Below are 17,317 nucleotides of genomic sequence, written 5' to 3'. Positions count from 1 at the left end.
GGAAAACAGGAAGAAACTTCTCATATGAACACACATTAAGTTGAGCACCTTTTAACAGATTTTTTCTTCTCTGACCAAAACGAGCAGGGTGGCTAAACTGAGAACCTGATTGCCTATTTCTGTCACCACTAGAAACAACAATCTGTTTCTGTCATTGCCTACAAGGAGAGAGTCCCCACTTCTTCTCCTCTCTCTAGCCTGGTGTCTGACTAGCTAGCAGCTTGCAATTGAGAAAGAGGGAAAAAATCTTCCCTCCACAGAAAGAGTGAAAATTTTGGAGCTGTTGACTTCACAGGAGACAAAAAGAGAGGAACCAGGGCAGGCCCATATAAATAATGAGTGGTACAAAAAGGATAGGTTGGGAGTGTCAATTGGATTTTTTTTAAACAACACAAGAAAAAGACAAGTTCAAAATTAAACAGCTGAGTTGAGACTGATAATTCCCCAGAACAAAAGGCTTTCTCAACACTGAAAGGTTAAGAATTATGAGTTGAAAGAGGACTAAACTCTTACCTACAGATAAATATCTACATTTGTAGATATTGCGTACAGCTACATATTTCTCTATATATCTGTATATCCAGATTATCTGTGTAAGTTTTTGAAGAGTTACCGAACCCCATGCTCATATTCTCTCCAGCTAGCAGGTGAAATAGGTTTTCCCATACACCTTCCCTATATGCCTGCTGCCATTTATTTCCTAGCTCCATCAGGACCTGCTGTAGAACAAGACTTGCTTTACATACCTGAAACTCATCATCAAGAAAAGGAAAGGTTTTCCCCCTACCACTTGAAACAAACTAACAACTAGTCTTCCATTGAGGACGGCTCTTAACAGCTTGCAATCAGTATTTTTCCCATCTGTGGATACTAGAAATATGCTGAGCTACAAGTCTGATTTGACCGAAGTACTGAATATGCCAATAATTGCAGGGAAAGCCTGAACATCACTTAAAAAGATAAAAAGAATAAGCTTAAAAGCAACTTCAGACTCGAGGTTCCCAACTTCACTGTAATCAGCCTTCCTGTAATATTCAGAGAAACCCTTAGCAACAGGCATTTCAGCACGGTAAATACATATTAACTGGTGCACCCTCCTTTCCAGGACACCGTTGTCGGTGCTGCAGTGGGAAGTCATGTCAGCTGAAGGAAAGGAAATGCAGTTTGATACTAATGAAGTTGGTCAAGCTGTCCTCTCATGAAGCCTTCAAGTTCAATCCCAAAGAATTTACAACTTGCATGCCAAAGGGTTTGGCATTCATGGATAGCATAGCGGGAGGAGTTGAACCAGCGCGGTACAAAAAAGCCCTCTGGTCGGGTGATCGCACTAGTTCAGAGATTACTGGGCATAAACTACAAGGTTGCTGAAGGGCATCTGTTTTCAGTTGAAGAACGCATCTGAATGTTCACTTATTTTTACTCCTTTGGTCTCTCCCTGCGTATTTTCAGTAGATATTTACAGTGGGGTTGGGACTCTTAGCAGGTAGAAGTCCAAGTCCTCCTCCCCTGCCCCAGCCTTCCTTACAGTATAACTGAAGCCGCCGACCTTAAAACCCTTCTTGGTTACCTCTGGCCCTGTTGAACACACATGCAACAATGTCCTCTTACGGGAGCTTAAAAACAGCAGTCAGAAAACTGCAAGGTTGAAAGTGCTAGAGGCATGCTAGTATACCACAGCCTGGAAGAATAAGCTTTCCTCCTGACTGGGAGGTGTAGAGAAGGGGAAGAAAAAAAAAAAGGGAGAAAAAGCAAGCGAACAAATCAAGCATTGCTTGTTTATCCTGAAAGGCATGGGCTGTGAGAAACCCCTGGACCAGCTACTATGGAGAAAAAAAAAAATCTGTGCTTTAATATCACACAGCACAAAAATGTTGCCAAGACACACTGTATTTTGAGCCTAATTAATCCTCCTTAATCTGTATAGATACCAAGCGTAGAAGTGAGGACATCCTACATAGCAAGCAAGACGCTCCCTGTTGCGATGCAAGAACAGCACTTCAATTTTGCAACGTGTTTAGGCTCTGAGCAGATACCATTTGTTCAGCCACACTGCATTTATACCTCTCCTCCCCACACTGAAAGTGTCCCTTGAAAAGCAGGCAGGGCAAGCTCTCGGTGCATGCATAAGCACTACGCTCCTCTGGTGGAAAAAAATCCCAAAGACTCTCCTTGCTGCTTCAAAGGTGTTGCAGCTTCTGCAGGCTGAAGCTACATTCAGAGTATTAGTGATGCCTCTGGTAGATTAACCTAAATTCTGCTGGTTTCGGCATGCACTTCTCGGTTCCTGAAGACTTGTGCACATCCAACCGTGGTTTAATTGTCTGGCTTAGGGCCTTCGCTACTGACTTGGGGAAGCCCACCAGAAGGAGGGTATTTGCCTGCGTCCTCCTGTGCCAGAGAGCAGGGCGCCCGTGTTTGTGCAAGATCGCTTTTCATATCCCACAACAAAATTAAACCCTGCACATTTGCCAGATACAGAAAACTTCGTCTAAAGAGCTCTCAAAGCGATTCACTAACAGAATGAACCTGCTGGGCCATTTGGAGCAGAGCAAAAACCAGTATCCAACAACTGGAAACCCCAGTACTGGGCAGCTGACTCGTTTGGACTAGGAGCTACCCAGGGTGGAGTTCAAGCCTCCGTGACACAAAGAGTGCTGAGGGGCACCAGTGCCAGGGGGTGGCAGTCCTGCCAGGACGTCTCCGTCCCTCCGACGGGGGCGCAGGGCTGCTCTGCCCGCCAGTGGCACCGCCGCCACGCGCGGGTTGCAACGCCGAGCTGAGGTTGCGGCACCGATCAAAACACGTGGGAAGTAGGGTGAAAAGAATTTCCACGAAATCAACTGAGAACAGCATCAGGGCTTCCCGGAAAGCCCTTCTTCTCTTCCCGATTTGCCATAATTTTTTAGTGCAGGTTTTGAGCTTTCTTTGGAGTCTAATTGAGGCCCTAATCAGTTTAAATGATGAAAAACTTTCCCAACACCAGCATAACAAACACACAGAAGCAATGCTTCTGCTCCTGTAAAAGCGAGCCTGACTCGCCTTTGCTCGTGTGAGGGCACCATGCCGAGTAAAAAGCAAAAATCACATTCTTCATCAGCACTTCACAGTGAAATATAAGTTGTCAGTTCCTCCCGGGAAATCCTGATGCAAGACCCAAACCGTGCCTGTGAACTGGAGCTTGGTGCATGTTTAATTACGCTAGGAACAAACACACATTGCTGCGTGGGGGCTGCGAGGAGCCATCCGAGCTGCACGCTAAGCTTCTCTGTCCCAAAGCAGTTTCTTCAATAGCATTTGCTTATCAAAAATAATTAGAGGTAGGAATGCTGGAACTGTGATTATGAAACAAATGGTAAATCTATTTGCTCAGACAAAATGTATCGAAAGATACATCTAGACACAGCTGGAGACTGAGGTGATACCACAAGGATAACAACTCGAGATCCAATTTCATCTTTCATGATTAAAAAATGAGCAAGAAAGTGTTTTATGAAATGTGAAGGTTAACAAATGTTCCTTCACAAGCAATGACGACAGTTTATCTTTTGAAACAAATGATCAGATTATGGTCTGCTAGCAGCTCCTGAAATACATTTGAAAGATTTCTTCTAAAAACCCAGTGAGGACCAGCGCACGCGGCCAGCAGCCCATCACGCTGCCAACACTTCGGACAAAGCCGACTCCAAAGCGACGCCGACGCAGCGGGGCGGGAGCCAGCCATGCTCCTGTCCCAGGGCTCTGCCCCACGCCAATGGCAAAAGTCCAGAAATTCATCCCTGTCCCTGATCCCTGCAGTGGCCGCAGCTGCTCCAGTACGGCAGAGCCGCTCTTCACCGACGGCGGTGGCGCCGGGGCTCTCGGCTCTACGACCTGCCTGCAGGAGGTGGCGCAAGCAGGGGCCCAGACCTGCAAATCGCCGAATTTCAAGCCGCCCAAAATATTCCAGGAGTCCTTTCTGTCTGTAGGTAAGCACCTATACATTGCTGCCTCCGTAGCGATGAGGCAAGCGGGAGCCTGATGCTGGGTGGTAATGGTTGGGTCTTCGCAGCCCCGGGCAGGAACAAGCCTGCTGCACGCTCCTAGATGGAGAGTGCGCACGGGGAGGGGAGACACGTCTCACCGGGTAATGAAGCACGTATTCCCAAACTACACACTCGGCTCACAGGCACATTCAAAGAAACTTTGGTCTAGAAAGAGATTATGAAACACCAATTTTTTTCTCCTGGTCATTCCACAGCGATACAAAAGACACATATATTTACATTTATAGGTGCAAAATCAGTCTAGCTTTTAATTTTTCACATGATGGTTGACCTACTAAATATTAGTGCAATATTCACCCAGTTCTTATTCAAAGGCATATAGAGGAAGTGGCCAACAATAAATTCCTTTGACTGTCTTCCAGATAAAGTACTCCCTTTTTGGTGCGAGTACAGTGTGAAGTATGAAAACTTATTTTTACAAATGAATTCTGCTAAAATTTGACTAGTAGAATAAATACTGTTGAGTTGTTGAACAAGGAAAAAAAGATGTGGATAGAGGCTCTAGAACTATTAAAGGGAAGGAATTATATAATGATGGGAATGGGTAATTCTCCAAGAAGAAAAATTCAAATTAGCCGGAGTGAACAGACAGTAGAGAAGATGGTGATGGCAACTTTAGTTCCTTCTGTTAATAGAACTAGTAGTTAAAATTGAGAGAGAAAGAAATATTATGTATAGAAGGCAACAGAAGGTGTTCTAAAGTAAAAAAAAATTGCTGTAAACTTCCATAAAATATGAGACTGCATAGCAATGCCCTTATTCCTATCCTTGGACCCTGAAATGGTTCCTTAGCATCAGGAGAACAGAACCTAGGAATGCAGGAGAACCCCCCCAAAAAGTAGTATAAACCTAAATTTACTTATTAGCAAGCACACAAAACATCGCAGCTGTTAAACTGGCTAAATTTGCTGGGATATGACAATTATATTGTTCTTCCCAATAAAAAACAAGTAAGAAATATTTCTAGTGGTCAAAGCTGTTGTAACGGACTAAATTCAGATAGGGGAAAAATATCCCCCCCCAAATTAGCTAGTAGCATAACGTATGTATACATAGCCATCATTCGAGGAGGTTAAGATTAGCCAGAGACCTAGAGGAGACCATGCAGCCAGTTGAAGTGTTTGGTACTCTACTGCAATACGGGCAGATGCCCCCCATTTTCACTCACAATACCTACAATTTCTTTAGCGCAGAGAATGTCTGGCCCTGTTTTACTGGGCCACATAAGCCTTCTCTCCACAATTTAACCACGCTGCACAAATAGCAACAGACTCCGCCCTTGGTGGACCAGGGATTATTCTAACCCAACAAATGGAGGTAGAGGGGCTACGAGACCCCTTTCAGGCACAGAACAAGTTTGCTTCAAAGACTACGCTTAACTGCTGCTGTGACAGAAGCTGTGTGGACATGGTGGAACACTAGCCCCAACTGTTGCCTTCCATGTTTCGAGTCACAAATTGCCCTCTCTTCTCAGAGATGGGATGTGGGCTGTTTCCTGGGGTCTGCAACTCCTGGCTTCTTTCCCATCTCTAGCACAGACCTCTGGTGTGCCCCAGAAAGTCGTGCCATCTGGGGCCGGTGTGAAGATCACAGATTAAGCTTTTCCACCTCAAAGAAGCATTCTCAGGCTAAACCAAGGAAAGAAAGAAATGCTCTACAACTGCAGTGATAAAAAGGTTCTTGTAAGCAGCATCGATACTCCTACCTCCCTTGGCACTTTAATGTGTCTGATTTAATGCTGCATGTTATTTTTGTTATGAAACCAGAACAAACCAAAATCAATATGGTGCTCATTAAATGGACAAAACATGGGGTAGCCTGTAGGTCTCAAAAAGCAAATGTAAATGGGAATCACTGCCTAGCTAAGTATTTCCAGTAGGGTCCTGCAACATGTAGAATAACACTGAATATCTATCTTTCAGGTCAGATTAAAAAAAACCAAACCGAACACACACACACCACTGTTTATCAAGTGCACAAATGACAAAGCCTAGAGAAGTGATAAATAATGAAGAGGAGATGACTGATGTAGAGACCTGGATCGGCAAGCTGGGTGCAAACAAGACACAGGTTTTAATACATCCAAGTATAAAGAAACACTCCAGAAACTAATGCAGCCTATGCTTTCTGGAAGGAAGACTATTCCTGGAAGAAGCTCTCCCCCGCTTTGGGGGTCCTTGTGATTAGCACCTAGCACGACCCAACTGTGATACTATGATGAAAAGAAATTATGCAATCCTTGACAAGGGAAGATCAAGAGCTGTTATATTCTTCATTGACACATCAGAATTATGTCCACAACACAGAAAGAGTACAGCTGAACTGAAGGAGGGTCTGTGAAGAATCAAAATGCTAATTTGGGGTTAGAAATCTGCGTGTTAAAGAACCTTCTGGAGCTCAGTTTCTTCAGCTTAGCAGAGACAGGGTTAAGGATACTTCCAGAGCCAGTGACCTGTGGCATCACTAAATACTCAGACTTAAGACGAGGTACAAAAATTATTTCATGATAGTGAAGATCATTACCTCTTTCCTCATTGCACGCTTTCCACCTTTCCAAAGGCTGTTTATCCTGTCTTTTCCCCTTCAGATGTGTTCCACCTTTACCCAAGCTCCTCCTCACTTACGTTTTGGGAATGCATCCCATCTAACCCTGCGACTGCTGCCTGAGTGGCAGAATTTCAGCTGAGACATTTCATGCGTGCCCTGGAGACTTTCAGCTCAAGCAGGAGCAAAAATCCTCATGTGGGCAGGATGCTCTTGTACACTGCCTGGCTGAAAGGCAAGGTGGCAGCTCCCATATGGCAGCTAATAGACTTGTTTCTTCTACTTGGCTCAGCGCTTAAGCTCTCATCTTTAGAAGGAGAAACTTGTTTGTTCAAGTTTGCTAAGAAAATATATTTGCAGGAATGTTTTACATTGAAACACGTGAAGCATTTGATCATTGAGACTAAACTAGCCAGCCTCTGGACACCACAAGATTAGATGGCATTTTACCTCCCTATCTTAAAACAGCGTATGTTGTTTTTGTTTTGCTTCAGATGTGTTTGCTGGTTGAGATTGCATAGGAAATGCTATCAGTGCTTTAGGAAAAAAAAAAAAGAACACACACACACATTAGCTGGAGATCAAGTACATTCTTCCAAAGGGAAAACAAAGCAAAACTCAGAGTGTTTTGCAGTGTGACCCTCCTAAGAATGTTTGCATTAGGCCTACTGCCTTATTAAAATTAATTTGTGTTTATATAAATTATTTTTTACAAAACCCCCATACACACCAGGCAAAAAATCCCATGTGTTGTTATGTATTGCAAACACACACTGACAGGGTAGTTCTAACTCGGAGTTAGTGATGGTCTCCGCAGACTTCGTCATGAAGAAAAATTTTTTGAAGCTGATCTGTAATTTTGGAGTGTTTTGCGCTGTTTACTTAAGGAAGAGACAAGAGCCCCTCAGAAGGAACCCTACTCTATATAAGCACCAGAAGTCTATCTAAAAGCTATCACTGAAAAAGAAAAGGTAAAGGTTTCGTCAGATCTCAGTCAATATGCAGGAGTATAACATCAAAGATATGCAAGAAGAATTAACAGTCTTTTCCTGATTTTCTCAGCAAGCACTGTTTGTACTTGTTGGTTCATAATAATAAAGAGTTCAGTCATGCCCTCCTTCTTCTACCTTGACCTAAAAATAGGATGCCACCTCCTTGACTACAAAATATGTTAAGTGCAAACAAAAAGCCATGCTTAGATAGAGGAAGAAGCTCCAACCTCTTCTGGGCAGAGCACAAGTACATGTTTTCATAGCAGAGGTTTAGAAAGACAAACAGCTGGTCGCACACTGAGAGGCTTTGGGAAGAGCCCACAGTACGTTCCTCTATTTACCTCAGGTAATCTCTGCGGCAAAGAATGAGATTTGCTTTTGTGTAAAGAGTTGATCCAACCTCTCCAAGACGGCAGTCACAGCAGGCACACTTTAGACAGTCTTCATGCCAATACTTATCCAGAGCCTTCAGCAGGTACCGGTCCTTGATCTTCCGGTTGCAGCCAGCGCAGCCCTTCTGCTTCCCTTTGGGTTGTACAGATAACATCGGCACACCTGCAATGCAAACAAAGCATTTCCTTTAGAAGATCTCAAACAGCCTGAATAGGTTTCCTGCATTCAGGGTAGCACTGTGAGCTATGGGTAGATCTGTGAGCAAATACTGCTGCTGGTTTCATTACAAGAAGTTCATATTGCAAGAAGCTGATGGTCAAAGGAACTTAAACCTCATTTGCTGTCACAGGTAAGTGGGGGTGTGACACTTGCAGGAACGCAGCCCTTTTTTCCTGAGGGTAGGGCTGATACAAAGCACCAGACTTTTTTTTAATTAACATCTTGCAGCAGGATAAACTGTCAACATTTGCTTTTTCCCTCATTACCAGTACCCTTGTGTTGTTAATTACCTGCCACAGGCAATTATGAAGATCAGAAGGGCCACCATTGTGTGTACCCCCAGTCCAGCATCTTGGCTGGATCAAGCTTAATGGGGAAAGGAGAGGAGTGGGTATAAAAAGATGTGGTACACCACTGTTGTTCCTCTTTTGTAAGCCCCACTGGTCACAGAGGCCTCAGTGAAAGCTAGAGCAGCCCCTGGGCTGCTCAACTAAAATAAATGTTACTCAAAAGCCCTCGAGGACTGCTGAGAATAACCCAACCAGTGCGCCTCTACCACTAGTGAAGCCACGCTCCTTAAGCAAAGCAGAGCTTTCCTTCTCTTCGTGTTCTGCTGGAGAAGGCAATAAAAAACCAGCTTTTTCCTCCCTGGAAATCCCTGCTGGGACTGCAAAGCAAGCATGAGCTAGCTGGGTATGAGGTGGTGACAGGACATTCGAGTCACTAGGCTGGTGGAGACTTGCTGTGGCCACCTTCCTCACTGCTGTCTCCAGCTACTTCCTCTCCTCCACGCGATAGTGCCTCCCATGGTGAGCACTGACGGGTGTGAGACCTGTTGCCCTTCTCAGTTTAAGAGGGAGGACGGGGAGGATTTTATGGAATCAACAGGCAAGGTGGAAAAATAAACAAGGATTATACTGTGGGGGAGGAAGGCGACAGGAGATGATGAAAGAAGAAACAAACTCGCTGAGCGCCAGAATCCCATTTTCTCCAGAGCCTTGATTTTACTTTGTTACTGATTTTTATTTTTACTAGTGCCAATCACTTAACCAATGCAGAGAAGATGAGAGGGGACACTCCGGCTGCAGTAGCAGGTGTCACTGGTTATATACTCTTACACAAAGTTAAGCCACCATTTCTGTAGGAAGCACCGGATGTTCCAGAAAGTAGCAGCTTGATAATGGAATTATTAACAGTCCCTTAACCAGAGAGGACCAAGTCAGTGCCACTGTAATAAGTGACATTTGCTGCTTTCCTTAAAAGCCAGGGTGACCTGACAGTGGCTAATGCACAGCACATGTAAAACCCACCACTCCTACAGTAATAATTGCTTTGTCAGAGCTGCAAGCAGACGACAATAGCACTTAAGACACCTCTACACAAACAGCAAGGTATTGATCCATTTGTTATCAAAGTGGTCTCAGCAGCACGGAGACAGGTCAAGTAACATTCAAAAACTCTCAAGGCTTAAAGAGCTCTCCTGCTCTTTGCTGCGGCACACTCGAAATCTGCTTGCAAAGTCGATACGAGCCAACTTTTGATGCCAGTGACAAATATGCAATAATTAAGTGAAAACTTAAATCTGTGTTTTTCTGCCACATAAGCAACCCGTAACGCTCCTGAGAGAAATTCTATGTACACAGCCACAGAGAAACACCCGCACGTTTGGGGAGAGGCAAAAGACAGGGAAGTGTCAAAAGTGTAATATACTGTGGGTGCCGGAGGTCAAACTGCAGAAGTCCTGTCTCCTGGTGAGAGTTTCTCACAAGAACGAGGGAAGTGGCCCCGTGGTTCTGGACACGGCTTTTTTTTTTTTTTTTTTTGCAAAGTACATTTCGGGAGCAAAGAGAAGCTTCACTTTTCAAGTAATTTCTTTTTAAGAAAACTTAAAGCCTTCATCCCATGCTCTCTCCAACTCCACACAAGGAGAACAGCACATGGTGAGAAGAGACTGCCTTACTCTGAGGCAGAGGAGGGCGCATACATGAATTTGCATTTGCAGACTGTAGACGATCAGTACCAGTGATGAAAGAAAATAGTTCGTATCTATGAAAACTAAGACCTAGGCGTGCGAACTATATTTTAAGATAGGAGCCCTAGACACCAGAGAGTCATTACCCAACCCCCAAACAGGCTCTCTAAATGGGAGCTGCGTACCCTTAGAGGCAGAAGAGGATTTCTTACAAGGGAGGGTCATCACACAATTCTTTTGCAAGGTTCATCTAGGTAACTTGAGGATCCTGTGTCTGGAGGTGCTGCAGATTTCAGAATGCAGATTCTAGATAACCAGAGCCCCTTAAACGCCCTCCCAAGAGCACTACTGCATGGGTAGGGTTTGAGATCATCTCTGCGATTCAGAAATACAAGATCTTCAGCCAGACAGGACTCCCCAAGGCCCTCGAGTGCTTCTGAAACCAGTGCCCTTTCGGAGTTACACCTCTCCTCACCCAGAGCGACGGGTCCACCGTGACAGCAGCAAGGTCAAGTGCCAGGGCAGCTGTGCAGGGACAAAACTCTGGCTGGAGCACTAGCAGAGGCTGGTTTGATCGGTAAGGGTGGTTTGGCAGGTTAGGAGGGTCTCCTGAGGTGGCAAGCAGGCCCGGATGGCTGTGGGCTGGCTGCAGTGGCGGTTCTTGTTCCACCTGTGGCCCTGGCAGCCCTCACTCACTGCCACCGTCTCAGTTCCCCGCTATTGCAAGCACACCATTGTCTTAGGAGAGGCTTCTGCGAATAAGGGGAATGTAACACTTTGATTTTCTTCTAATAACTAGCAAAGGAACAGATATATATATTTTTAAACAGTACCTTAAGCAAGGAAAAAAGCTACGTATTTGTTTTTTTCTAATGAAAAAAGGTACCATTTCAGAGATTATATGATGTTCAAAGCTGCTATTCCCACTCAGATAATAACGAGCAAGGTCAGCCTCTGCTGGTCAGGTTCAGTGTTTTGAAATTACATTTTGGTCTGCGAGGCTTCCCTCCGACATCCCAACCAACCGGTCTGCACGGAGCACACACACCACTACAGAAAGTTGCAGCTGCAATTAGCTGGTGAGTTGACACAGCAGGCAACGTGTGAAACAAAATTTCAAAAACCGCCAAACTTTATCAGCAAGGGTTTCTCACATGCTTGCCATGTCATTTCCAAGCAACAAGAAAGCAGCATCTCAGCAGCTTAACCCCTTTCACGGTCGGAGGTTTGAGAGAGAGGACACAGCCAACACCAAACCCCACTTTCCTCCTCCTGCCTCCCTTCCAGCAAACCCCACGCAGCCCGGGCTTTGCAGGCAGAAACCACCTGGAGAGCTGCTCTTTCTTTTTGGAAATTTCCCCACTGCAAGACTGCAATGCTGCTTCATTTCTCTATGTAGATTTCTCCCCAGTACTTACCAAAAAATGCCAAGATACCCAGTCCAATTTGATCAGGGGCATGTGGTGTCTAACTGGGGCTGCCAAGAAACAAAGGGCTCACTCTCGACAAATTCCATGTGCGCTCTGCGGGCCAGGATTAGAAAATGAGAAGTCCTGTTGCAGAGGTAGGAAAATTAACAGCTGGACACTCACCAGTTTAAATACATGACCACAAAGGGAATGCTGACTGATGACCAAATTCTGAAAGTACCATCAAGTTGCTCTCTCCTCTCCTGTTGCTAGCCATCCATCGCTATCTTTTCTTAGAAACGGTAAATGAAGCCTTTCTATTTTTAGCTACGTACACTCCCTTCTTTGCCCTTTACAACTTAATAGACTTGCTGCTGGTAAATACAAAACAAAACCTGTTCTGAGTGCTCGGAGCTCCAATGCACATTAAAAAATTATAGACACCACCTCTGGACATACTGAAATTTATGGCTGTGTCTAAAGAGGATGTTGTTGTAGTGAGTAATCTAAACTTTACCTCTATTCACAGCTGGGCAAACTAGCTCTAATCAGCCCGTATCTTCTCAGTCGGGGTCTTTCTGTAAAATTATTCAGCTGGCTTTATAACACAAGTGTCCGTTAAGTACACCTCTAAATTTTTCTAAGCCATTTTACTGATATTTCTATTCACATGGCAATCAGCTGCAGTTCCTTTAAGGGCACTGTTCATAAAGCCTCGTTTCCAAGAGAGCCTGGGAACTTTTTATAAATGGTAGACCTTTTAAATAACAGTTATCTGCAATGGTCCTATGGTGTATGGCTCCACAGTGCTCTGGTCTGCAAGAGAGCTACTGGTCCCCTCTGAAAGCATGGAAGTTCACCACCTAATTTCTTTAATGCAACTCTAAAGGTTAATTGGTCTGAAAGAGTAATGCGGGACTGCTGGCTAATGATATATGCCTCAAGGCTTTGCAGCTTGCCTGTATTTTATACAGTCAAGTCCAGAGCATGGAACACAGGTGATATCACCAGGACTTTTCAGACTCCCCTCCGACTTCCCACAGCCCACCTCAGCCTCCCCCTCTCCCACCGAGCCCTCTGCTATACCCACATGTGCCAAGTGAAAGCGGCAGGAGCTGAAGGCGGTTCTCCTCCTGCATTTCATGCCTTGTTAGAGGGGGCTCCGAGAAGTGCCGCCACTGCACTCCTCATTACCACTGCAGAGAACTAAAAACAACCCTAATGAGGAGAGTGAGAGCGTACAGCACGGGGTGGGAGGAGGGACGTCCTCCCACACTCCCCAAGGAATCTGGCCAAAATCTTCAATTTGCCATTTATGACAGCTAATTAGTTATTCTATTCAAAATCTTTGCTTTAAATAAAAGAACTAATTATACACAAAGGTCAGTCCCCCACCTCCTGTGAAGCACACATAATTGGCTTATTTCCCCAACATTGTGTGTGTGTTTTACACAATGCTTTCAGGCAGATGGCTTTAACTCTTTCCTTTTTTTAACGCTTTCCCTCTGCAAGTTTTTGGGGTTTTGGGGGTTTTTTGTTTGTTTGTTTGAGGTTTTTGTTTGTTTGTTTGTTTGTTTTAAAAAAGCACTTTCCCTCAGATTAGCTACTTTTACCACAAAAGCTTGCTCAACAACAAAGCAGATAACTATACACACACAAAATATATCCACTCCCAGAAAGGTTTGTGACAACCACTCCAGCAGAGTGCTTGCTATACAGTTGTACAGTTGTATAGCACCTTGCACAACATAGTACTGGAATTATTCTCCACCACAAATTCTTGCTTGAGCAGTGCCTTTCAGATACAGTTACCACAGTTCTGAACAACCCCTCTGCCAAAGACCACAATTATTACAGGTCTATGGTACACTTTTCTCCTTTTTTTTTTTTTTTTTTTTTTTTTTTAATTTTTTTGTGACTTAAGTAAGTGATTATTATAGGGATGCAGCATTCCAGTGCTAAAAGCAATTCTGGTTTAAAGACTGGAGTTTTGGCAGTTGAAAAATTGAGCCTAGGTTTCAGAGTTCTACTTGAGGGAAAAAATGTTTATTTCTAGCATCAACACTCTTTAAATGAGCTGACCTCCTTTTGCCTGCTAACAAAAAACCCCAGCATTTGGCTGCAAAAGATGAAAAAGTAACTGAAGAGTAGGAGTAATCTTATTAACTTCTGTCTCATCACAATAAATAAGCTGCAGTCTTATGTCTTTTATCAGAGGATCTGATATCATTTAAAAGCATTAGAGCCCCGCATCACCCATTTAAGTAAATGCAGACAGTCATTGCCAAAAAGATGCAGTGATTTTCATTCCCTTAAAAAGAAACTCACTTTGTGTTCCCAGTATTGTATTACTCACCTTCTATGAATATTACACCCTGTGAAACAAGTTAAACCATGCACTTGCACTGAACTGAGAGTACACCGTCTCGGGCATCTTCAACAAGAATTTCATTTAATTTTGGCCAGCAAGGTGAAACTCATCATGTCATCTGTATATCCAATTAAAACGTTACATTTGGAACACCGAGTACTTGCAACTAAATGCTTATGAACAAGCCTTAGACCATTCATCAAAATTATTCAATGAGTAACCACAATCTTTTTTCATTTCCAGTTTCATGCTGCAGTATACAGCACATGATTTTTACAGGGGCTTTAGCAATTCATTTGTGATATTCTTTCTTCTGAATCATTACTGAACAAATTTCCCAAGCATGGCAAAAAAGTAGTTGGAGAGGGCAGTTAATAAGAGAAACAACATTTTGATCAGTACTTCTATTTGAACTATGCTATAGTCCTCCTCCCAATAACACAGCAATTTTTTTGGCCATAGAGTTCAGAACAAGCTTTAGAGAAACATATATTAGAGTCTAGTGTCCCCTGGCAGTTTCAGCTGCCTAAAAGTGACCCAAAGCTTCATGAGTGGCTTAACCCCCCTTCCAATCCCCCATGCAGAGACCCTGTTTTCAAGCCATTTGCTCAGATAGACCAAGATATCCAAAATAGTAATTCACATCGTTTGAATCTGTACCAAGGTAGGTCCTGATTCAGGACACAAGGTTTAGGTTTAGAATCTAGATTTTCATTTTCCCCAAAAGTTTTGAGACTTCCAGTACCTGCTTTAAGAATCTTTCTACCATGGAGTTGCTCTTACCAGAGGACAACCTGTAGCTATAAAGGAACACATGGCAGCAGGACTGAATGCAAAACATAATAATTGTTGCTGCAAAACAGTTTCTATAAATCATTCCGGTAAGCAACATTTTCCCTGTGCTCATAAAATATGCTTGTTTGAGCTTTAATTTTTCATAATTGGCATATGTCCAAAGCTTATTCTTAGCACATGCAGTGTTTCAGTAAAATCCATTTTTACTGTTTGAAGTCCTGGGAACAGTAAAAAGACACGCAGATTTCTTCCATCTTCAACCTAGCCTGAGAACATTCTGATCAAGTTTTCTCGATTAGTCACAATTTAGTGTCCTAGAGTCTGGCAAACGTCCTGACTTCCCTCCTTCAGTGTCAATAGTAGAAAAAAGTCTGGCAATGGAGAGACTACCCTCAAACTACCTTTCCACCAGTATAAGAACATCACAGATGAGAAAATGATTATTAGGGACGACTAGCCTGGAATTCTTCCCATATTCCTCAATATTCCACCAACTTGCAAGTGACCACTGAAAAGACACTAAGCTCCAGAGTTTTCTCTTAGGGGGATTTGGGTGTCAAAGCAAACCAATGGAAGAAGAGTCTCTGAGTCAGGTGATCACAAAGGTGAGAACTCAGCCCTCACTTTTCAGCTCATTTAAGAATAACCTATGTACCAATGTTAAATACAGGGAGTTTTTTGTCCCTTCCCTTTCCAAAAAGGAAAGGAAATCAAATAGACAAACCCTATATCAAGGTAAAAATCCCAAAGACTCTGAGAAGTAAAAACTTAAGTCAATTATTTACAGGCACATGTGTAATACTACACAATTCTCATCTTCCAGTTAAAATGCACTGTTTAATGTAGCACTACTGAGGTTTCAAGACATATGCAAAGCCGTGCGATGCAGCAGAGCTCAGGTTTAGCAGTGAAACATTAACATCACCCTGACAGATTCGGTACACTATATATGTGAGTATTTTAAGGAGAATAGAACTATATCATTGCACGATCATCATCATCATCTTTTCTTCTGCCTCTTTGCAGACACATACAATGTCAACCTAAGCTTTCGGCAACCTTAATAGAATTTCAGTGCCCACTGCCAAATGGCCATTTGATGTTCTGCTCTGTGTACACTGATGAAGCAATCTGTCACGGGCCTTAATGCAGGCAATGATGACTATCCAATCTAAAGCTTTCACAGGCTTATAGAAATTTCTCAAGACTTTTGGAGCCTATAATAATTTGTGCAATACCACAAAAGAATTTGGAATCCTGGTGCTCTGTATTTAATGAAATATGAATATACTCTTTTAAATGTTTCTAGAAGAAATCCTACTCAGGCCAAAAGCATATTTTACATCATCAATCACCAGAAAGTTGTGCTGGCAACTCTGAAATAGCAAACGCTATAGTGATTGCAAGTTATTGTAGTATGAAAATAACAGCCTCTCCTGCCCCTGTCCGAACTTACTGCAAAGCCAAGCATTGACACTCATGCCCTGCACAAGATCAGTACAATAAATATACAAGGACTATAATTTATTTGCATATTTTCTTCATTTCCAAGAGACGAGTAAAGATTCACCTATAGAGAATGCAGAAGGAGTCTATCTACTCAATGCAATCCATGTAAGAGATACAATTGCTGCTGACCTTCTAGAAGTTGTGAAATACACTGCTCTGGTGATTCAGAAAGATGCAGTTATTCCCCAAACCTAGCCTCTTCTCCCTTTCCTAGCAAAACCAGACCAACCCATCTGCTATTAAAACTTGAAAGGAGAAGGGCAAGGAGAACTATTTCCTTCTCTTCTTGTTGAAAGGAAAAAACACAACAGACAGTCCTTTGCAGGACCATTTGCATGCTGAGCTGTCAGACCATGCACTTTCCATTAAAGAGATAGCATCCCTTTTCATAAGTCCATTTGGGATCCATTTTAGTGTTATCTAAAAATCAAATCTACATGGTAATCCTTTTAATGTACTCTTGACTTTTAAAAACAGCTTTATGTTCCTTCAGGAAATGTTTTAAGCCATTACTCAGTAATTACTACTCACCCATGAAAACACTGATCTTTCACAATATATAATCAGTTTGGTGACTTAAAAAACAAAGCAGACTGGAATTTTGTCTCATGAAAGTAGCAAAGAAAAAACAAGGTTAAGAGAGCATCCCGGCTCCCCACCCTCCACCCCAATATTTCAAAGTGCTATGTTTTTCCTGTTGTATAAGAGAGGGACCAAGGTGGTCACAGTTCCAAGTTTCTCTGTTAAGTCTCTGAATTGGGGCAGGGAGGAGACTCTCAATCTCAGTTTTGCATTGGTAATCACTGCTCAAGTAATGAATAAATAATTACTGATTTAGGAAGCAGAATTTGTATCATTTTGGATATAAACAATACCCTAACCTTTTGCATGCCCTGAAGTTTTGAATGACACGATACAACCTCCTGAAAGTCTGGCAACATAGGAAAGCCATGAAATTTGTGGAGTTGCTTTGGTAAGCTTCAGCTGTACAGGAACAAGCCTCAGAAGAGGTGCCAAAAATGGTTCACATCTAGTGCAACTTTATTGGTTTTACCTGGACCACACCTGCA

The 17,317-nt window shown here is 43.1% G+C and overlaps 1 protein-coding gene across 2 annotated transcripts in view; it reads right to left on the bottom strand.

The window, feature by feature from the left end:
• Positions 1-17,317, bottom strand: part of LMO1 (LIM domain only 1 (rhombotin 1)) — a 57,344-nt gene that overhangs the window by 9,042 nt on the left and 30,985 nt on the right. Inside the window, exons 1-2 of one of the 2 annotated variants that reach the window (XM_009582495.1) lie at positions 8,391-8,412; positions 7,921-8,134 (exon numbers count right to left, since the gene is read on the bottom strand). In XM_009582495.1, coding sequence (XP_009580790.1) covers positions 7,921-8,134; positions 8,391-8,412 — 236 coding nt within the window. Of the gene's footprint in view, positions 1-7,920; positions 8,135-8,390; positions 8,413-17,317 lie in introns of those variants that run through there. The other variant, XM_009582494.1, reaches the window with a different exon arrangement.

The sequence above is a fragment of the Fulmarus glacialis genome, unplaced genomic scaffold (genome assembly GCF_000690835.1).
Source record: "Fulmarus glacialis isolate BGI_N327 unplaced genomic scaffold, ASM69083v1 scaffold24737, whole genome shotgun sequence".
NCBI lineage: Eukaryota > Metazoa > Chordata > Aves > Procellariiformes > Procellariidae > Fulmarus > Fulmarus glacialis.
The sequence above is the reverse complement of the archived record's forward strand: the minus strand, read 5'-3'. Positions and strand labels throughout refer to the sequence as shown.